Source organism: Sorex fumeus, unplaced genomic scaffold (assembly GCF_029834395.1).
Source record: "Sorex fumeus unplaced genomic scaffold, SorFum_2.1 ptg000030l, whole genome shotgun sequence".
In the NCBI taxonomy this organism is placed as follows: Eukaryota; Metazoa; Chordata; class Mammalia; order Eulipotyphla; family Soricidae; genus Sorex; species Sorex fumeus.
The window spans coordinates 9,945,846-9,968,262 of record NW_026606087.1 but is presented as its reverse complement, the minus strand read 5'-3'; the positions used below and the strand labels follow the sequence as shown (position 1 = coordinate 9,968,262).

Here is a 22,417-nt window from a genome sequence, read left to right as displayed (position 1 = left end):
AATAAACCAAAGAAAGAAAGTAGGAAGAGCTTTCACACACAAATTTAAGGCTGCAAGCTAACATCCTCAACAAACAGTAAAAGGCATAAGTAAGTAACTCCACATGAGTTCCATCCTGGGTGCCGGTCCAGCAGGGTAGAGACTGGAATGCCACACGTCAGCGTGATTCTCCCCACAAGACCACCTCTCCACCCAGAATTCCACCTGAGACAAGCACAGAAAATAGCCATCCTTCTCTCATCTTTCTTTACCTCAAGAACGAGTTCTGAGAGATTAACACCCAAGAATAACCTAGATAAGTACCAGGAGCTTCACTCCATGGCTTGGAGACCAGCCTCACATACTGAGGGAGAAAGCAACTCAGATAGAGAGGGGAGCACCAAGTAAAGGGTGTTGGGAGGACCCTCCCAGGATGAGAGATGCACGCTGAAAATAGACTATAGACTGAACATGATAGCCACTCAATGCCTCTTTTGCAAAACACAGCACCCAAAAGGAGAGAGAGAACAAAAGGGAATGCCCTGCCACAGGGGTGGGGTAGGATGGGGGGGTGGGGGATGGGAAGGATGCTGGGAGCATTGGAGATGGGGAATGGGCACCGGTGGAGGGATAGGTACTCAATCATTATATAACTGAAACCCAAGCACAAATTTGTAAGTCTACAACTATACCTCTTGGTGTTTCACTAATAAAAATTAATTTAAAAAAAAGAATGAGTTCTGAACATAACTCTCACTCATTTCGGGTTAAAAAAAAGTAAAATGATAGAATCATTCCAACTGAAAGAATCCATATTAGGGCATTAAGTTTTTGCTTGCTTCAGCTAACTTGCAATATTGCTTTCTGTAAAACTGCTGGGCTGCTTTGCAACAGGATGTAACTTCTTGTGAATGTGAGCAGAACAGGACATAACTCCTTGGGAAACCAAGAGTGACAGGGTTCAGGCGTATTCACTGTCCCTGGAATGCATTGTTCCTATAAAGAATCCTGCAGATGTCTTGGGTGATGAGAACCCTGAAAATGTCTTGGGTGATGGATGACCCAGGATGCAGTGGCTGGAGGAGATTACCCAAGGCTTAATGTTCCCACCATAACCTTGCTTATGATAACAATCGATGTATGTAACTGCTGACTTCTGAATCTATAGGCTATGGAATGCGCAGGCTTTGTTGTAACGGCCGGTGAAGGCCCATATAAGACCCTCTTTGAAGAAGCTCGGGGCTCTCAGCCACTGCCCATTCTGGGGTATGCTGTGGAGCCCCAGCATGCTGGTCTAAATAAACCCCGTTCGTACTCCTGCAGGAATTGTGTCTGTCTGGTCTCTCCGCGCCTCCCAGGGCCAGGGGACTCCCGATCCCAACACAACAACTCTACAAGTTCCTGTAGAGGTGCATATGTTCATCTACCCAATAACCTAGTCAATTCTACTGCTCGGTACTTACTTAAAAGGTAGAAAAACATATTACTCCACTCTAAAGAGGAATGAACCATTTCTATTACACCAACACATCTCAGAAACACTGTACTCAGCCAAAAAAAAAAAAAACTACACATGAAATTAACCCCATACTCATCCATTTACAGGAAAACTAGTCTGTAATTATGCAGGGAAAAACGGTTGCTTGCTTTATATGTAATGGGACATTGACTGCAATGGACATGTGACATATTTGAGGTCAGAAAAGGTTCTGTAATAATCATTAATGCACAGGTCAAGAAGTTGGCTATAACTCATTACGTATACATATATACATATGTATAATACCTCATTCACTGTCACTGTTCTCCTGTTGTTCATCAACTTGCTCGAGCGGGCCCAGTAACATTGTGAGATTTCTTACTGCGTTTGGCATATCGAATACATCACGGGTAGCTTGCCGGGCTCTCTGAGAGGGGCGAAAGAATTAAGCTCAGGTTGGCCATGTTAGCCTCATGCAAGGCAAATGCCCTACCCGCTGTGCTATCACTCCAGCCCTAATACCTCATTAATGTTTATCAATTGTTTAATTGTGAACACTGGCCTGGCTAATAACTAAACTACAGAGCTCCCAGTATTACAACTAATCCTGAAACCTCCCACTCATCCCTGAAACCCTGAAGATGATACTATCTTTGAATTGTTTCTGCTTTCCTAAACCGAGCATAAGTCTGTAGGGATTGCTACTATCCCAAGCAAGCATGGAGCTGTGACCTAAAAAGACCTGTCAGTGGCTAGTAGCCAAAAACTATTTCTGGTAAAGAGGAGTCAGAAGGAAGTTCACCGGAACCTGAACAGAACTTACTTGTCTGGGTAAGGCAGAAACAAGTTATGACTAGGGGTGTGGACACCAGGCAAAGCAACAGGGAGATAGATTTGAAGCTGGGGAAGTGGCCTGAGGCCAGATTTCTTCCAGATGTGCTGACATTTAATATCAGCAGAAAGGTGATGAGGCCAAATTGTCCCCTCTTATTCACAAGTTTCTAATAGTCTAACAGGACCCCATCCAGTAGCTGACTCTAAAGCAAATTGTGTCAAGTGGGAAGCTCTCTCAAATTAGCTTACAAGACCATCATTGATTACAGCAGCAAAAAACTCAGTAGCTTGAAAATTGTAAATAAACATAAACAAAAACAAAAAGCAAGAAGAAAGGTAAAAGTATAAAGATGCACACCTGACACTTCTGTGATGCAATGTTACTTCAAGAGAAAAGATTTTAAAGAAGGATGAAAAGGAAAGAAGAAAGTAAAAAAGGGAGAAAGGAAGTAAAAATTGAAGAGAGAAGGACAGAGAAAAAGAGGGATAGAGACAATAAAAACAAAAAAATAGAGAGGAAAGGAGGGAAAATAAAATGGAGGAGGCAACGAGAATTGATTCAGTGGTTAAGGATTCTGCCTTGCAAGTGTGCAGTCACGAGTTTTATCCCAGAGGCCATCCTCAGGAACTGAGTGAGATCTGAGCAGCTCTGTGATCTGTCTGAACCCAGCACCACAAGCAATTTCCCACTGCACTGCAGCCAGAGTGTGCCAGCCCACAACTAAAGGTGTGAGCACCCCAGAGCACCACAACTAAAGTGTGCAACCGGGAGTAAAATAGTACAATCAGAATGCACTGGAGTATGCAACTATAGAGAGTTCAACATCACCTTTATCCGGTAAATGCACATTCAACTACAGCAAGCAGCCATATAACGTAAGTGCAAAAGGCCAGTACCAAAGGCCAGAAGCAATAATTGTTCAAGAAGGTTTGTAGAAAAAGAAACCCTCCTACCCTGTGGTGGAGGTGGGAAAGGAAGCTAGTGCAATCTCCATGAGAAAGACTGTGAAGGTGCCTTATGTAAATCATGAGGCGACTAAGGAAATCCCACAGCAATCTCTCACCGCCGGCATTCAGTGGTCTCCTGCCACTTCTCCACGTAAGCCTCAATTGCCCTTACCTCCTACCACCCCAAAAGCAGGGTCCCAATGAGGAACTGGATGGACTCAGGGCAAGCTATGAGCTACCCTGATATCAAAATGGGTCAGGTCAAAGCGCCATAATACCTAACTATAAATTAAGAGCATGGTTATGGACAAATTCTGTCATGCTCCAAAAAATAACAGCTAGATTAGGACCCTGCTGGGGTTAGGAAAGATTAATCTGGCCTGAGCACTAAAGTCTGAGATCTATTGCGAGATATTCCTAGGAGAGTCACCCTACTAGTTTAATGTATCTCTTACAGTATCCAGACAAAATAATATTAAGAAGTAGAATTAAGATGTTAATTAAGTTGTTAATTAAGTTATCAGAAAGAAGAAAACCCCTCCGTAGTATTTTGCCCTTGAGCCTGATTGGCGATCAGGAAGGGCTTTGATATGTTGATTGTGCTACCCCCAATGCTGGGGATTTTGAGAGAGACTAGGGAGAAACCAAGACAGCAAGTGAGTGGGAGTATGGAGAGATGGGAGAGATGAGCGATGAGCGGGAGAGACAGGAGGAGATGGGAATGAGGGGCAGCGTGAGACTAGAATGGGGAGCTTAGAGAGACTGGAACAGGCGAGTGGGGAGAATGAAATAAATGGCAACTGGTCATCAACCAGCCTGGCCCTCATTTCCTCCTTCATACAGGAGTGAATAGAGTCAATTAACTCCCAAGTTACAAAAGCATAGCATTAACGGTCTTCCTGTGTCTATACAAAAAGAACATTTCTCTGAATTAGCTATGCAAAGGACTTAAGGAGAAGAGAAAAACAATATTTTACAAGTTAACAGAGTCTGCTTAGGAGCAGAGCGCAAAGAAAGAGGTTACAAATAAACACAGAGGTATGGGAGTATTTTGATGGGAGTAACCCAGTAATCTAAGATCCCTGTGGGAAGGCAGAAAGGACAAACCAATATTATCCTACAGTGCCTCGAAATATTAAAAATACAGGGCTGAGGTGATAGTACAGAGGGCAGGGCACTTACACTCTGCCAACCTGAGTTTAATCCCCGGAAACCCATATGGTCCTCTGAGCACCACCAGGAGTGATATCCGAGCCCAGAGCCAGGAAGTAAGTCTTGAGCACAGCCAGGTGTGCTCCCCCCCAAAAGAAAAAAAAATTACCAAGTACTTTTTGGTGGATAACATGTCATTTTCTTCTGGCCTTGCATTGTTAATCAGTCACATCTCGAAGCCTTGAAGCAGTAGTCTACAGCACAATGAAAACCTGCAGGCCAATGAGATTCAGAAACACAATCCAGCCAGGCACAAAAAAGACTCCTGGAGGCCTTTGATTAATTCACCATGTTAGTGTTTGTGAGTTTTGTGTTTCTTTGTTTGTTCGTTTTATTTTTTGATCCCTTGTCATATACCAATAATCAGTGCAAAAGTCCTTTATTGCAGCATAGTTGCATAGGTCAGGCTGGGAGTAGAGGTAGAGACACAGGGTAGAAATGCCCAACATCAAACACTTATGTCTTTCTCCTTGTTTTTTGTTTTTCTGATAAGGATGAGGTACCAAACTAACACCTCACGTCATAGCCAAATCTACAACCAGGAAGCCAGAAAGAGCTACAGGCCTAGCGCAGGATTGCAGTCTGGAAAACCTACCTTGCCATCCTGGGGTCAGTTTTCTCCCACTTGAGTGCTTTTCCCTTTATTTAAAGGAATAAACTGGATTTTTAGAACCCCAGTCCTGCCTGTTGCTTCTGTATCAAAGGACCAGAGTGCCCTAAGCCTGGGGGTCTCAGGCAAATACCCAGAACTGGACCAGACAGTGCCATGTTCAGGATATCTAAGGGCCCCTGGTGTCTGAGTGGACTAAATGTCTAAGTGTCACCCTGCAGATCTATTAAAAACTGATGAACTGACTTCTGAATGTCTTTGAACACAACTGTGCAGCCAAGTTAAGTTTCTGTTTCACCACTAGTTACTAAAGCTTTCAACAGGATGTGGAAAAAGGATAAACGTTTCCGGGACTGGAGCAATACTACAGTGGGTAGACGTTTGCCTTGCATGTGGCTGATCTGGGTTTGATCCCTGGCATCCCATATGGCCTCCTAAATATTGCCAGGAGTAACTCTTAAGTGCAGAGTCAGGAATAACCCCTGAGTATCACCCAAAAAAAGCAAAAAATAAATAAATAATTTTTAAATGGCTACAAGTTTTCATAGAGGCAGGAAAAAAATACTTTTTTATCTCCAGTTTTGGGGCCACACCTGGCAGTGCTCAGAGGCCACGTGTGGGAGTGATTGGGGGACCATTTGTGGGGCTGGGATTTACCCCAAGGTTTAGTTACTGCTGATGCCCCACTCAAGGCCGGTGCTTTAACCTTAACACTACTCTTCAGCTCAAACCAGCTCTCTAAGCGTTAAAGCAAATGGGAACCACAGAAACCCTGAGAGGCGGATGCGGTCCTTCACTAACACCCAAACAGGACATAGGGAACCTCTGTGGAGCTTGTACCCAGCTTTGCTAACCCCAGACCCTGCTATCTGGCGCCTGGCCCTCCAAACACATATGATGTGCCTGAAGGTTGAAACGAACTCCCATGGGGCTCCTGCTTGCAGGGTCACCTTCTGGATTTGGACTTCTGACCTCAGGCACCCCTCAGAGAGGTTCTTCTGCTTGGCTTGTCTCCCTTGTTCATCATTCTGCTTTCCCAGAGGTGCTCTGGAGGCCAATATAGGTTGGGATATATCAGAGTCTTGTGCATGGCAGGCAGGTGCCAGCCCTTTGACCCATCTCACCAGCCCCTGGGTTTGTTCCCTTTAATCCCCATCAAACGCACTGTATTGCCTTCTCCAGAATGCCTGCCTCTAACAAAAACCTTGCAGAAGGCCAGAACACTACATAATTTCAATTCCTCCATCAATCGCTGCCTCCTCGACACACACATAAGTTTCCAAAGTTTGCCCAAATTTGTCTCTATGTTTCCACGAGTTAGCCAGTCTTTAGCTCCCCCACTTCAGTGGACCCCACCCTCATTAATCAGTGCCTTTGATAACTCACTCTTGCCACTCTTCCAAATACTCCACCCTCTCAGGTAAAAAAATAAACACCTTGCTTTGCCTTTTTTGGCAGATTTCCTCACCTCTGCTTCACAGAGAAAAGTGTTATTTGACAGAAACTCCTGCAACTTCTCTCACCAACTAAAAATGTCTCTGTTTTTTCATGTGTCCTATTCTCCTTTCCTCCCAGAAATAAAGGTCATTTGTGCCATCAACATAAATGCAAAGTATTTTACTTGACAGTAAAGTATCTGTACCCAACTCTAATTAATATGTCAATAATCCTATAGGCAGAAACACCTCTTCATTGGGGCTGGATCACTTCTCTGGCCTTCCTTCCATGGAATGATATCCAGGGAACTACCCAAGTTAAGGAATACCCTCAATGGGCACCCTTGTGACTCTGAACCTCGGCAGTTTCCCCAGCACACCCTCACCCTGTGCTAGAACATCTCTCTCATCTATTTCTTCATTCAGCAACTCCATATTGCCTTGTTTTATTGGATGGTTCCCCTTGCTCAACTTATTTAAACTTTCTCCTTCAGGTTCTCTCCCTTAGTTCAAACCAAACCTAAAACTCCTTACTTCTAAGAGCTGTATGAACTTTTATCTTAATTACAGACTAATGTCTCCAACTGACCACATCACATTGACAAAACCACCCATCCACTTGGAGGGTGAGTGGACTTCTCAAAGGTAACATCCAAAAATAAACTTGGAATAGTTTTGCAAATTCTTTTTTTTTTCTTTTTGGGTCATACCTGGTGATGCACAGGGGTTACTCCTGGCTCTGCACTCAGGAATTACTCCTGTCGGTGCTCAGGGGATCATATGGGATGCTGGGAATTGAACCCTGGTTGGCCGCATGCAAGGCAAGCGCCCTACCCACTGTGCTATCTCTCCAGGCCCCAGTTTTCCAAATTCTTGCTCTGATTTGTATCTTCTTCTATGTTAAGAGATGCAATTTCTTCATGCTGGTTTCTCAGCACATACACATACACACACAAAAATACACGTAGTCATATCCCTCTTGTTCACATTTCACATACAATTTCTCAGAAAATTCTCTTGTCTATACTCTGAAAAGTTACCCATATTCTACCCATTTAGCTGAAATTGTCCTGGCCCAAATCATCTGTCACTTAGATGATCTGTTCATCTTCTCCTGCTGTTTCTTTCTTCCTCTTTATCCCCAGCAAATTTCTCTTCCCCATTCTAGTCCTCTCAATGCAATTAAAGTGATCTCTATAAAACTAAGACCTTCCCCTGCTCAAAACCTCGCAGTGATTTTTCACTCAAAATGAAAATCAAAGTCCTTCCCATAACCTATAAATCCCTAATGACCTGCCACCCACCCCCTATTTAGGAATCCTTATTCTACTACTGTCCACGTTTTTTTTAGCACTCCGGCCACCAAATAGCCTCATCCAACATGGATAGCTCCCTCCCTCAAGAAGTTCACTCAAATCTCACATTCTCATTGACACCTAGCCTAGCAACTCATAACTCCTAATTCACTCTCCCCATTTTCCTTCCATATACCACATATTATAGGTAAGACATATGCTAACAATGTCCTTATTATGATTTTTCCCTGCTAGAATGTAAAATGTTTCAAGGACAGTGATCTTAATTTTTCTCACTAATACAACCCAAAAAAACAAAAAGGCGCTTGGCACATACTCAAACCGTTAAATAATTAAAATAGTGACACCTTATGATGCTTGCAAAATAATAATAATAATAATAATGTTCTTTAAACATTATTATTGGGAATATGGTTCAAGGGGTAACACATACGCCTTGCACTGTGCAACACCATTCTCACCCACACCTTAAGGTCCCTCCGGGAGCATTCCCCACCCCCAGGGTCTCTGGCTGGAACATCTTCAATCATTAAAAGGACTTTGATATCCAATATCCCATTGACACCTGAAAACAAGAACTGAGGCCCTTGCGTTTCTCTCTGGCTCCATCTGGTGGCAGCTGCGCAAAGTTGATTCTCTTCTTCCAGCGCGGTACCAAATTTGTTCGGAACCCTACAGCCGGGTCCTCATTAAGGGTGCATCGGAGCTAAACGAGCAGAGCGCAAACTACGGAAAAAATGACTACCGAGCCGGAAGTCGGGGGCGCCCGAGGATCAGTAGCCAATAGGCGCGAAGCTGACTCTCACGTGGTCCGACTTCAGCCTATCGGATTCCTTATACTTCCGACGCACGCCTTTGCGCCTCCCGGCTCCTTCTCTTCCCGACGAGATGGCCACACCGGCAGTACCGGCGAGCAGCCCTCCCGCCACTCCGGCCCCGGCCCCGGCCCCGGCCCCGACCGCGGCCACGACCCCGGCCCCGGCTCCGACCCCGGCCGCGGCTCCGGCCCCGGCGCCGGCCGCAGCGCCCGCTCCGGCTCCGGCTGGAGCCGCGACTCCGACCCCGGCCGCGGCCGCAGACCCCGCGGCCGCCGCGGCCACGACCCCGGCCCCCGGCCAGACGCCAGCCGCGGCGCCGGCCCCGGCGCAGACCCCGCTGCAGTCGCTGCCCGGGCCTGCTCTGCCCGGCCCCTTTCCCGGCGGCCGCGTGGTCCGGCTGCATCCGGTCATCCTGGCCTCGATCGTGGACAGCTACGAGCGGCGCAACGAGGGCGCGGCCCGCGTCATCGGGACCCTGTTGGGTGAGTGAGCGGGCGGGATGTCGCCCCGCCGACCTCGCGGCCTCCCCGCCTGGCCTGGGTCTCCTGCGATTTGTTTGCCAGGTCCCTCCCTGGAGCTTGCCTGCCGGACAACTGTCCCTAAGGGTCAGGGCAAACTAAGGCTGCGTGCCGAGCTGTCTCGTGTTTTCTTTCTGATGTTGCCACTAATGGTTTACGTGAGAAGTGTGATTTACGTGTGAGTTTTAAAAATAATAAAGTGAATTCGGGGCCGGAATGCTAGCAGGTAAGTTGCTTCCCTTGCACGCAGCCGACCCGGATTCGAGCCCGGCACCTGAGTGCAGCTGGCTGTGGGTACCACCCCCCTCCAACCCTCTCAAAAGAAAAAGGGAAAAAAGAGTTTAGTCTCCGACTCGGAAATAAAGAACCCTTTGATTCTCTAATGCCCATGACCACATTCCCTCTCCCAGCCCCAAATCCAGGGACTGGGGACTGTCATTGCAGTTCAGGTGTTTACAGCACAGGCGTGGGGTTGTGGTCTAAGCACTTATCCCGCCAAACAAGGAAACCACTGTGGGCCTGCTGCCCCTCTAGTGTTTCAGTAATGCTCTGCTTTCCTTAGCCCCTACCTGCCCTCTGTCCTAATACCCGTTGCATTAAGATAGACCCTGGTGCTGTCCCAGTTCCTCAGTTTGGACATAAAGACTGTAGTAGCTGTTGGTTCACCTTCAAAGTAAAAGATCTTTTCTCAGCCCATGTCTGCAACAGGGAGACCATCGTGACAAGTTCAGATAACTTACGAAGCTGAAGACCACATTAGAGGGGCTGCTGAGAATACATCTCTGGGACACTGCAGGGAGGGGCCGTGCTCCTGCTGCTGCCACCACCCCTGCCGTGGCCCAGGCAGCTAGAGCAGCATCTAAGACAAAGACAGTGAATTCCTTCTTGGGCTGGAGTGATAATAGAGCAGGTACATGTCCGACCCCTGTTCAAGCCAGGGCGTCCCATATGGTTCCTCGAGCCCTGTCAGAAGTATCCCTGAGCACCACCAGGTGTGGTTCCAAGAAATAAAAATTAACCTACTGATCCTGTCAGATTCATTTTCACTTAGTCTTAAGGGTCTCAAACGCTTCTGTGGAACCACTCATTTGTACATTTAACTTTCTTGTTGGAGAGAGATGGGGGCTTCCCAAGTAGTGCTCAGGAGACCCACAATTCAGTGCATTGAATTCGACAATACAGTGGTGGCCAAGTGAGGCTCACCTCATGAAGCCACATAATTGTACGATCTCTCCAACTCCTCTTAAACTCATAAATCTATGATAGGCCTTTTAATCTGAATGCACTTGATGTATTGCAAATGTATTACAAAAATTGGTGTATTACAAAACTTGTAGGCAGATGCTACAAATAAAGCTATGTGCCTCAAGACAAGTTCCCTAGTGTTTCAGGCACGGTTTCAGCAGCCTTTATGAGCTAAATTACTACAGAAAGCCTCTGGTTGTGCTGACACATGAGGTACAAGACAGGGGTCGGTTGCCATCCTCTGCTTCCTAGTCTAGGCCCGAATCACCTGCCACACATTCAGTTCTCGATCTCTTTTTTAGGTTGTAGTGTAATACAGAAACTTCACTGACCCATATCCTGTAAACCTTGCCATTTTTTGCAGCTAAGCCTCTCTATTCTCTTTCCCACAAGTGCCTTCCCTGCTGTTCCATATTCTTTGTAAGTTCATTGACCAGCCAGATTCCAAAAAAAATGCTCAGTGTCAGCCATCCATCCCTTCCTCTAGTCCCATGCCTGTCCTTAACTCCCAAGCAACAGTGCTTGGCTTTCAGTTTCCGTAGTGAGTATTATATCAGTTGAGCTCAACAAATACTAACTTTATACTGTCAAATTTTTAAAATTCACTGACAGTTTAGCTGATGGCAGTTCTCTACCCAAAGTTTGTGCCAAGTGCCTCCATTAGTACAGTTACCCTATCCAGCTGTAACCTGGATCTTCAGACCCTCTTCCAAGCCAGAACCATGGTACCAGTGGTGGGTATTTTGAGGATTTACAGAATGAGGGCTAGACTCTGCTTGATAGGAACTTAGTTTTTCCCCAGACAGTAATTTTGGGTATTATGCAAATTCACTTGGTTAAATTAAGTCATGGGGCGTAAAACTGTTAGATGCTTAGATTTCAGAGTATGGTGAGATGAACTCCACTCTAACCTCAAGTTCAGAATGAAGATACACTCTAGAATTTGCAGAGAGAGGTTGAAGAATTGCTGAAGAGTATGTGTCCATTGAGCCAGGGATATAGTTCAGTTAAAGGAACAACCTAGTGAAGTGGAATCAGGTGTTAATGTGTAAAGGTAACGAACGGGGTCTCTAGTAGAGAAGGAAACAGTTGAAGCCTGGCCTGTGGGGGGGGGGGGGGGCTGGAGAAGGGGGAGCTGCCAGAAGAATAGGGGAAAAGTGGAGAAATCGAGGAGTTAGCCGTTTAGTGTGGTCCAGAAACAAATGCAGGGAGTTTAAGGGTATCAAAACCGGAAGAACAAAAATATGTAGTTAAAAGATTGTTATTTCAGATCGACAGATAAAAGAACACTGGATGAGGTTAGAATTGTTCTAATCAGATAGCTGGAAAGAGGGACCAATGAAGCTTCCTAAATTTGTGCTGAGACTACACTTAGGGGTAGCACTGCACTGTAGCACTGTCCTCCCGTTGTTAATCGATTTGCTCGAACAGGCACCAGTAATGTCGCACAACAAATTGTGAGACTTGTTGTTACTGGTTTTGGCATACTGAATACGTCACGGGGAGCTTGCCAAGCTTTGCTGTGCGGGTGAGATACTCTCTGTACCTTGCCAGGTTCTCCGAGAGAGGACAGAGGAATCAAACCGGGTCGGCCATGTCAGCCATGTGCAAGGCAGATGGCTTTCCCACTGTGCTATCGTTCCAGCCCACACTTGGGGTACTATTAAAATTTTTCAGGTAGTCTAGGGTCAATTACAGCAATTTTAAATTACAAGTCAGTTGAAAGTCAGGCGGGTGGTCAATGCACATCAGAGGGCCAGGAAGGTCTGAGCGCATGATTTGCCTGTGCAGGGCCCCGAGTACCATCCCCAGCACACATAACCTCCACATGGGAAGCTATTAATATTTTTGGAAAGAAAAATGAAGGAGCAAGGAGAGAGTATAGGGGTTAGGCAAGCACCCAGCCCCAGCCCAACCCCCAGCTGAATGTGGGCCTTGAAACTCCGGGGGAGATCCAAAAGAGAAAAAAATGGAGGGCGTGGAATGAAGATCAGGAATAAGACTGGCAGTAACAGACAAAAGGACACCTCATGAAGGAAGAAGTGGGTCTTTGCGTGGCTCGTTGAGGAAATGAGGCAGTAATTGCACCAGTGTTCAGTTCTCATGAGAGTCCTGGTCCCAGGGATGAGCGCTTGAAGCTAATAGGTTTGATTTAGGATTTGTTGGCTTTAAGATGCCCAAAAGGAAGTGGCGGGACCAGAGAGTGTACGGTACGTGCCTTGCATGCAGCCAACACTGATTGGCTCTCCAGCACCGCATGATCCTCTAAGAGTAGCTGGGGCAGCCCAGGAATCCCCGCCTCTAGCATCACCCGTTGATGAGTGCCCAGTGACACAAGACCCTCACATTAAACTGTCCCATTAGTTGACAAAGAATCACTGAACGGAGCCCTGGCCTCATGTGGGAAGGGTTAGACAGCTCTGGGGAGATGTAAGGTTACTAACACATGGACCATTGTCTCTCACAGGAACTGTTGACAAGCACTCAGTGGAAGTCACCAATTGCTTCTCCGTACCCCACAATGAGTCAGAAGATGAGGTGAGTGGGAATTGTGTGGTCTTTAGTTCCTCATATGTGGCGTTTCCTCCAAACAGTATGTTGTGCGTATACGTCACGGGGAGCTTAGTTTGGAACTCCCTTCCACTCATTGTATGTATTTCAAGGCTCGTCTAATGTGAAAGTGAACCCATCTTTCTTCAAGGGGGGGTGGGGAGGAGTGACAGTACAGTCAGTAGATCATTTGCCTTTCACACAGCCTACCTGGGTTTAGTCCCCAACATCCCATATAGTCCCTGAGTCCTACTGGGTGTGGCCCAAAATCAACCCCCTGCCCCAGAAATTGGGACTATTTTTGGTTTGGTCTTCTGGTTTGTGATACTCTTTTCCTTCCTGTTTCCTTAGGTGGCTGTTGACATGGAATTTGCTAAGAACATGTATGAATTACACAAGAAAGTCTCTCCAAATGAGCTCATTCTAGGCTGGTGAGTTGCAGGGGGGTTGGCGTGGAAGGAAGAACACAGTTTGTGTTGGAAGGGAGTTTTGGTGATTGCCAAGATTCCCCAGACTAGATATTGCTGGAGCAGTAGCACAGCGGGTAGCGCATTTGCCTTGCATGTGGCCAACCCGGGTTCGATTCCTCTGTCCCTCTCAGAGAGCCTGGCAACCTCCCCGTGGCATATTCGATATGCCAAAAACAGTAACAAGTCTCACAATGGAGATGTTACTGGTGCCAGCTCAAGCAGATCAGTGAACAACGGGAGGATAGTGCTTTAGTGCTACAATATCACCTATCTTTAGGAAAACATTGAAGGTATCTTGCCTCAAGCTCCTAGCTGCCAATTCAATGTCACTGCTGACAATACTGGTTCTATGGAACCAGAAATGTTTATTTTTAATGAACAAGTCATGTTTGCCTTTCTGGTGTCTTAAAATTTTTCAGAGCTCTAAATACACTGTTAATTTGGTGGAGTCTTGCATACTTAGGGACTTCGTGTAGGGGGAGCAGGGACAGACCCTTGGAGTATCATGAGTATCACTTCAGATACCCCATCTTCATGGTTTGGTGTCACTTGCAGTAGTTTTCCATTTTGCTCTTTTCCGTTTGCAGGTATGCTACAGGCCATGACATCACTGAGCACTCAGTGCTGATCCATGAATATTACAGCCGAGAAGCCCCCAACCCCATCCACCTCACAGTGGACACAAGCCTCCAGAATGGCCGCATGAGCATCAAGGCCTATGTCAGGTGACCGGTCTTGTGCCGTGAGGGCATAGAACTGTCTAGAGTAGAATCTGCCCAGGTGACACCACCTCAGGCAGATTTATTCTTTCAGCACATAATTGAACTGCTTTCTAAGAAAGACCCTTTCTCGCTCAACACACATCATTAGAAAGGTTCTGTGTTGAAACAAATCCCCAAAATGTCTCCTCAGCAATCCCAGTTGTGTTATGATGTCTTGTTCTTTGGTTTGAGGCCACACTCAGGTGCTCGGGAACTGTGTGCCAGACCCGTGCCCAGTCCCTCCTGCGTGCTGTCCCCCAATCCTTGGAGCCAGCTCCCCAGACCTTTGCTAGTTGCCTGGAAATGCTTTCAGAGCAGCTCAATAGCCCGTTGAGTAAGCTCTGGTGAGTTACCTTTTTTGGAGCTACAGAGAGTTCTCGGGGACCATTCTTCTCATGCTCCTTCTCCACGCACGCACCCCTTAGTCTGTCATTATCTCTGGAGCTGAGTGCAGGACTCAGTAGTAAAATTAAGAGAGAACTGTCTCTATTTTGACAACTTCTCAGGATTGACATGTAGCTTGCTGGGGGTGGGGGGGGTATTGGTGAAGACACCCTGAAGGCATGCTGAAGAGGAGTTGGTGGGTGTTGTTTGGGTTACACGTTCTGGTTAAGCAGAGGGCATTTGTTAGTGCATCCTTTACACTGTTGAACTTTGTGCTGTGTCTGTGACATGACAGTGACCATTGAGCCATTATGGTCTGAGACAGATGGCGAAAGGCAAGTCCTTAGAAGTCACTAGGTGTAAGCTGAGTTCTTCCCGTTGCGTGATTTCCTAGCCTTTCCGATACTTCAGCTCAATGAGATTTAGTTGACTGGGGAGAACGCTGAACAGTACCCCACACTGCATGCTGCGCCGCTGCCTAGCACCACCAAGTGTTGCCCTGGTGACGGCTAAGCATTGAACCTCAGGCCCAACCCCCGAACTGAGAGTGTGCCTCGTGTGGCTCCTACTGAAAGAGTTTGCGAAGCAGGAGAAATAGTCCAGAGATTCGACGCATACCTTTATGTGACTGACCCGGTTCGGTCCCCAGCATCGCGTGGTCCCTAGAGCTTTGCTGGGTACAGCCCTGAAGGCCAGAGCACTGCATTCTCTGGGTCTGCACATTGAACTGCCTTCCCACTGGATTGAGGACCCCCAGGAGGGACCCCTAAGATCCAGAACTCCACTTGAAGGACTTTGAAGATAGGTTTGAAAGCAGGTAGTTAAGTTAATAAATGTCATTGTGTCCTTCAGTGAAATTTTTTTTTGTCATACCCAGCCTCATGTTGAAGCCAAGGTCTGTAGTTTTTTTCCAGTGCTAACAGAGGATTAGGAAAGACCATCTTGCTTCACCTTTCCTCGGGGATGGGTGTCAGGCAGCCAGCCTCATAGAGAAATCCGGGGTTCTGTGCTCTCTCCTCCAAAGTGGCAGTGTACAGAGTAATCCAAGTCAGAAAGCTGTGTCCACTCCCACTGGCCGGGGCTTTGGTGTCAGAGTAAACAGAGGAAGCAGAAGAGTCTACTTCTGAAACACTTGGTCAGGTGGTCACAACCTGGACAAGCCATGGGAAGCTCTCTCCGGCCCATCCGTTTACCTTGATTTCTCTCTCCTCAGCACTTTAATGGGTGTCCCCGGGAGGACCATGGGGGTGATGTTCACACCTCTGACGGTGAAATACGCGTATTATGACACTGAGCGCATTGGAGGTGAGTGCTCCTCCCTCCCTCTCTGTTTTTGGCGCTTCTCAGGGTGAAGGGTTGCTACTCTCAAGGCTGAAGGTTGAGGGGGGAGGATACAGATCTAGGGCATGTGATGACTAAAAGTCACAACTTTTCTCCTGAATAAATGGGATTCAAGGAATTACTTGAGAGCTTGTTAAATGGGAAGTGATAGTGTCAGAGGCGTCATCTAAAATCAGAACAGATGATGAACATAACATGTAAGAAGGCGAGAGCACTAGGGCAGAGCAGAGGAGTGTGGGGAGTTGCCGGGATGGTTAAATGTCTCTTTCCTGATGGGGTGACGGGATTTTCGCATCTCTTCCACCCGCCACCCACTCTGGCAGTGGACCTGATCATGAAGACCTGCTTCAGCCCCAACCGTGTGATCGGCCTGTCCAGCGATTTGCAGCAAGTGGGAGGGGCATCAGCTCGCATCCAGGATGCCCTCAGCACAGTGTTACAATACGCAGAGGATGTGCTGGTGAGGAGGGAAGGGAGACTGGAGGGGGGCCCGGTCCCGGCCAGGAGAGGGTTGCTGAAATGCCAGTCCTCGGGATGGGAATTGACTGTGCCTTGTTCAATCTTTATTCCATGCACAGTCTGGAAAGGTGTCAGCTGACAATACCGTGGGCAGATTCTTGATGAGTCTGGTCAATCAAGTCCCCAAAATCGTCCCTGATGACTTTGAGACCATGCTCAACAGCAACATCAATGTGAGTACCTTTCCTGCAACTCGGAAAAGTGTTGGGAGAGGTGGCCTGGAGCATACGGAGACAGGGCTCCACTCTCGGCCTCTTGGGAGTCCAGATCTGGAGGGAGACAGTTCGCACGCTCTGAAATTCTTTCCCTGCCCATAATTCCGTTGGCTCATTTTTGATACTTGGTGTTGGTTCAGAGTCATGAGTATTCTGAGGTTAATGAAAATGTACATTTGTTTCCATCTGAGTTAATTGGCTCCCTGTAGTCAACAGATCTCAGTTTCCTGCCCCCACAAAAAACCCTGTCTGTTATTGGGAAGAGATGAAAAAGTGTCTGGAGTGTGTCCTCTTTGTTTCCACCTCTGCCTCTTGCTAAACCTCTCCTTTGTCACTTGACTGAGGGCTGTCCTCAGTGTCCCTCCAGTGTCTGCCTTAGAGCAGACCCCTTACTCATAGTGGCTTCTTTGTGCAGGACCTGCTGATGGTGACCTACCTGGCCAATCTCACGCAGTCCCAGATTGCCCTCAATGAGAAACTCGTAAACCTGTGAATGGACGTGACAGCTTTCCTGCCTGACTGGGCCTCACCACCAGGCCGCACCGTGGTGTGAAGTGAGGTGGTTTCTCTGGTTTGGTCACACTGAGTCAGCTGTTTGTGACTTTTAAATAAAAATGACTTGTCTTTTATAAATGATTTTATAAATGGAGACTTCTGCTGGGTAGAAGGGAGAAAACTGTTCTAGAGCTCATACAGAAACAACAAAGTGTACAGGTGAAAATTGTATGATTGATGAAACTTGTACGTTAATAGTCATACTCAGAACCAAAGCCACTTTTGTTTATATTTTTTAACTATAGGTAACATAGCTACATTAATAGTGTTAAAGTTAATAGTATTGATATGCCCCAAATTTACTGTGTCCACCACCACCAAAGTGCCCGAGGCCCTCAGCCACCCACCCCCCATCACCTCTTAGACCCCTCTTTATCCAACCCCCCTGCAACATCTCCCCCAATGCCAAAATACTTTTCCTTCACCTTGTCTTACAGGGGTACTTTACTGTCCCTCCATATTGTTTTGTTTTGGGGGGGGTCGCACCCTGCAGTGCTCAGGGCTTACTTCTGGTTCTGTGCTTAGGGATCACTCTTGGGAGGGCTCGTGGAACCATATATGGTGCTGGAGGTTTAACGTGATTTCACCACATGCCCTACCCACTATACTATCACTTCAGCCTCCCCATGATAGTTTTTGTTTCTTTTGTGAGCTTGGTTTTATTTTGGATTTTCATGGTTTGTTTTGGGACCATACCTGGCATTGCGTGGTTCTTGGGCCATGTAGGGCTGAAGATCAAACTAGGCACTCCTATATGCAAACCATGCACTCTGGCCCTATGAATTATCTTCCTGACCCCTGGCCCACTCTTTGCCAATTATCATAGCAAACTGGATCTCAAAAAGGGTTTTGTCCCTCTCTTTCTTATATGGAGGCAGTACCAAAGGCTGCCTTCTGTGTGAAGTACCCAGAGGAGAGAAAAGAATGGGGTAGGTACACCTCATTCCTGTGACCCACGCGTGCTATAGAAAGATCACCGCCTCCATCATAAGAATTAACTCTGCTTCACCAGGTTTCCAGTTTTCAATCTGGAAAGGTGCCCGCTGACAGAATTGTGAACCATTTCTTGGTAGGTATCTCTGATTTCCACAGAAAATAAAACACTGGAGAAAATTGGATAAAGTGAAGGTTAAGAGAGTACTATGGTTAGTATATTAAAATACTTGAATACTAGGATGCAGCTGTCTGTTGCTATGGTCTCTAGAGGCATTTAACATCTTAAAAGAGATTTCCCTAAAACTAGTAAGCTCTGATGTTTGTAACTTGAGATCAGCCTTAGGTTGTGTTATGATCCACCGATGGCAAAATCTAAGAAAGTTTAGATGACTTCCAGGAACCTTGTGTAGTCAGAGTGCTCAAACATCACTTGAATCTGCTTAGATTCTGCCTGCACACAATTAAGTGTCTGAAAAGAAATGAATTTGTCAGGCACTCTGGGCTCTGTTGCATATCCAATGTAAGTTTGAATGAAGACAGACACTCAGGATCAAATATGCCTGACTTCTGATTCTAGCTCCCAATTATATAATCATAGGAAATCAGTTTTGGGGAGTTGGGGGAAAAAATGCGAATAGGAGGCTGGAGCAGTAGTACAGTGGATAGGGCACTTGACTTGCACGTGGCCGACCCCAGTTCGAGTCCCACCATCCTGTATGGTCCTCTGAGTACCACCAGGAGTAATTCCTGAGTGCAGAGCCAGGAGTAAGCCCTGAGAATTGCCCAATGTGACCCAGAAGCAAACAAAATTGTGGATAAGTAATCATTTTCTTCATGTAGGAAAATGTAAATATATAAAGTGATTGAGAGTATATCAAGTTATATGTTTGAAAACAGCTTGTGAGCTTGGAAGAAGACCTATCAGAGAAAGTGTTTCAGTGTTCTTATATTTGGGGTGAGCAGTTAATAGCAACTTTAGACTTAAAAATATGCAAGATGAAATCCAAAGTTACTCATGAGAAACAAAATTTCCAAAGAAACGATGATAGAAAATAACAGTAAGAAAAAGAAAAAATAAAGAAAATGAAGACATTTTTAAAAGTGGGTTAAACAGATCAACAAAGACGACAAATGTACCAGTAATCGGGCCAGAGAAATAATGCAGAGGTGGTTAAGGTCCTTGCCTTGCATACAACTGACCCACGTTCAATATCCAGCACTACATGTGGTCCCGGAGCCTGCCAGGAGCGATCCTTGAGCCAGAGCCAAAAGTAAGCCCTAAGCTGGGGCTGGAGAGATAGTACAGCAGGGAGGGCATTTGCCTTGCAAGTGGCCGACCTGGGTTCGATTCCCAGCATCCCATATGGTCCCCTGAGCACTGCCAGGAGTGATTCCTGAGTGCAGAGCCAGGAGTAGCCCCTGTGCATCACTGGGTGTGACCCAAAAAGCAAAAAAAAAAAGTAAGCCCTGAGCACAGCCAGGGTATGACCCCCACCCAAAAAAAAATATATATATATATATATATGTACACACACATAGTGGATAGCAAAAAAGATGCAAAATATATGTAGAAGACTTAGTCTAATGGGTAGCCAAAAAGAAAGCTAAATCAACACATCCACACAAACTCTTTTCCCCTGTCCATCTCATCCAATTTGTTTTACTGAAGACACTCCAAAACCATAAGGACACAGAACATTGTCATACAACTTTAAACAAACAAAAATACTGACAAGTGAAAGAATAAGTCTCAAGACAGGTGACATTAAACAGCTACCTTGTGGTTAATGTGCTCTGAAGTCACACCGAATGCCAAGTCAGCAAGCGTTAAACCATCATTCTTAATAATTAAGTTTTAGTGTTCTCTGGATCAATACATGACCTTCCTTTTTGTCCATTTCCATTCAGACACTTCATTAATATGTATTGTCATTGACATTGAACTCGGTTGACAGTGCTACAACTCAAGTCTGAACAAAACTTGCCTACCGGGTTTTCTCCTTCCACATTGGCTATCACAGCCTTGTGCTGAGAAACAGCAGGTGGCACTTCAGCACTCACCTGCAACGTGCTTCGCAGCAGCCACTGCAGAAAACAGCACTCCATCAACGGAGTCCAGTAGAAGCTGCGTCAGGAGGTGTAGCAGATCCTTATATCTCAGGGATGCGAATGTCTAAACTAAACACATACTCAGGAGGCTCTCTGGGTTTACTTTCTGTTGTTAAAGACTTATTAACCATTGTATTCAACAAGAGAAATAGAGCTATTTCTGTATCTCTATAAGTAAGGTGGAGGGGAGGCTTTTTAAAATTTTCTTAAGTAGAAGCCACACCTAGTGCAGGGCCCACAGTTCAGTGCTTGGGCTGGTGCTGTGGCGCTGGAGGTGGCAAGGAGATGCAGAACCAGGGATCGAACTTGGGGCCTTGTTTCAGGCCTGTGCTCCACCGATTTTATCCATGAGCCTGACCCTGAAAGGAGGCTTGGGTGGTGTCCAGTTAGTGTGCTTGCTTATACAAGTCTTAAGGACCACTAAACCCAAAATTCAGTATGGTGGCTGAGTATAAAAAGTACACTGAGGAAATGATAGTTTTTATAAATCTTTATAAAATTTTGAAATTGTAAGTCTATCACAATTTTCTATTTTTTATTGAGGCACTGTGATTTACAGAACTATAATCAAGTTTCAGATATACAGTGTTGCAACACCAGTCTCCCCACCAGTGTCAGTGTCCCTTCAATGTCCAGGTTCCTTCCATCCCTGGCTGCCTCCCAGACAGGCACATTGTTTCTAGTGCACTGGCTTACAATGCGATGCTGTTTCATGCATAACTCACTCCCCCGGGCTCCCCACTTCCCTCCACCATTGCTCCATTGTGTAAATTGTGATTTTTAAGCGTACAGAAGAATGATCACCGTAGCTAAATCCTCAAAACTCTTAACGCTGGAGTCTCAGGTTAATTACTGTGAATGAACAAGCTAATTTATTTAAATGATTTTATTGTGTTGGGCATACAAATTGTTTCTGGTTTTTGTGCTCAGTTTTCACTGGTGAATAATTGTGTGCAGGAGGCACAAATGAGTTTTCCTTTCTTATGGGTAATCTCTGTCCCCTGCTGTGTCACGCGTTATCTGGGAAGTACGGTACCGCCCAATCTCTACAGATGAAGGAGACAATGATGAATGTGCTTCTCCAGTTGGTAGGACCAGAGACAGTATCCCACGGATGCCTTCCCTAGGTCCACACGCCCAAGTCTCACCAGAGGCCAGAGCTGAGTCCTTAGAAGATCAACTCAGTCAAACAGCTTTGGAGAGATGGAGGGTGGCAGGGGCGGGGCCGGGGGGGGGGGTCCTAGGAGTACAGGGTATATGGACAGTTGTTATCCCAGTCTACCTATCATCTATTCCCCCAAGCCTGCGGACTATTGAACCTTTTTTAAACAAACGTTTATATATTGTTGATCAACATCAGGTGTCACACTTGTGGTGCCAGAGGGGTGCATACACACTTGGGGTGGGGCCAAACACGCCCACCAGTACTAGGGGTCTCACTTGGCAGTGTAGGAGATGGAGTTTATGGCCTCACACAAGGTCCAGTCTTTTTATGTCCATGTTTACTACTTGATCTACTAGTGTAAAATATTAATCCCTGAATAATGGCATCAAAAGGAAACTGTTGACCCTGCGATCAGAACATACCTTTTCCCATCAAAGCTAGTATGTGTAACTATAGAACTTGGATTTCTAAGAAAGATACTTTCAGGATACTATAAGGCCTCAGGGAATCCTTTCACTGCAGGCTACCTGGCACAGCCTATTACTAACACCCAGCTCTGAGTGTATCTGATGAAGAAACGAGTATTTCTTATGCATGGTTAGCTTCCCCACAGAAGTTCAAATTGGGCGGGATTGCTGGAACTGAATTTCTGACTGTAATGCCTAGGAATCCGTGCGTACTCAGGAACGGGTCCTTCCAGGGCTAACTGCATGCCAGGCTCCTCTTCCCCCGCTGTATCCCAGAGGGAAAGCTCTTGGCTTAAGGAATAGTCTAGCCAACCTTGCAATTTTGGACCCTTGAAGATAGATCTGTTTCATGGAATCCTCCGGTAGAAACAGAACCGTTGTTTATAATGATATGCAAAGTAGTACCACCACATAGTCCAAGCCATATCAAGAGTGTATAAGCACCAATTACTTTTGCTCAGACTGGTAGGAAATTTCTGCTGGTCCATGGACTAGCAGTTGAAAACCATTGATCTAAAACAATTAGATCTCCATGTTCTCTGTTGTCTG

General features: G+C 46.1%; 1 protein-coding gene across 1 annotated transcript; it reads left to right on the top strand.

Moving 5' to 3' along the window:
• Positions 1–8,703: 8,703 nt before the first annotated feature.
• On the top strand, positions 8,704–17,272 carry EIF3F (eukaryotic translation initiation factor 3 subunit F). The gene is made up of 8 exons (XM_056116062.1): positions 8,704–9,115; positions 12,864–12,934; positions 13,298–13,377; positions 14,004–14,141; positions 15,775–15,866; positions 16,226–16,362; positions 16,481–16,594; positions 17,052–17,272. The coding sequence occupies exons 1-8, from the start codon at positions 8,704–8,706 to the stop codon at positions 17,127–17,129; spliced, it is 1,122 nt and encodes a 373-aa protein (XP_055972037.1). The 3' UTR covers positions 17,130–17,272.
• The last annotated feature ends 5,145 nt before the right edge of the window (positions 17,273–22,417 follow it).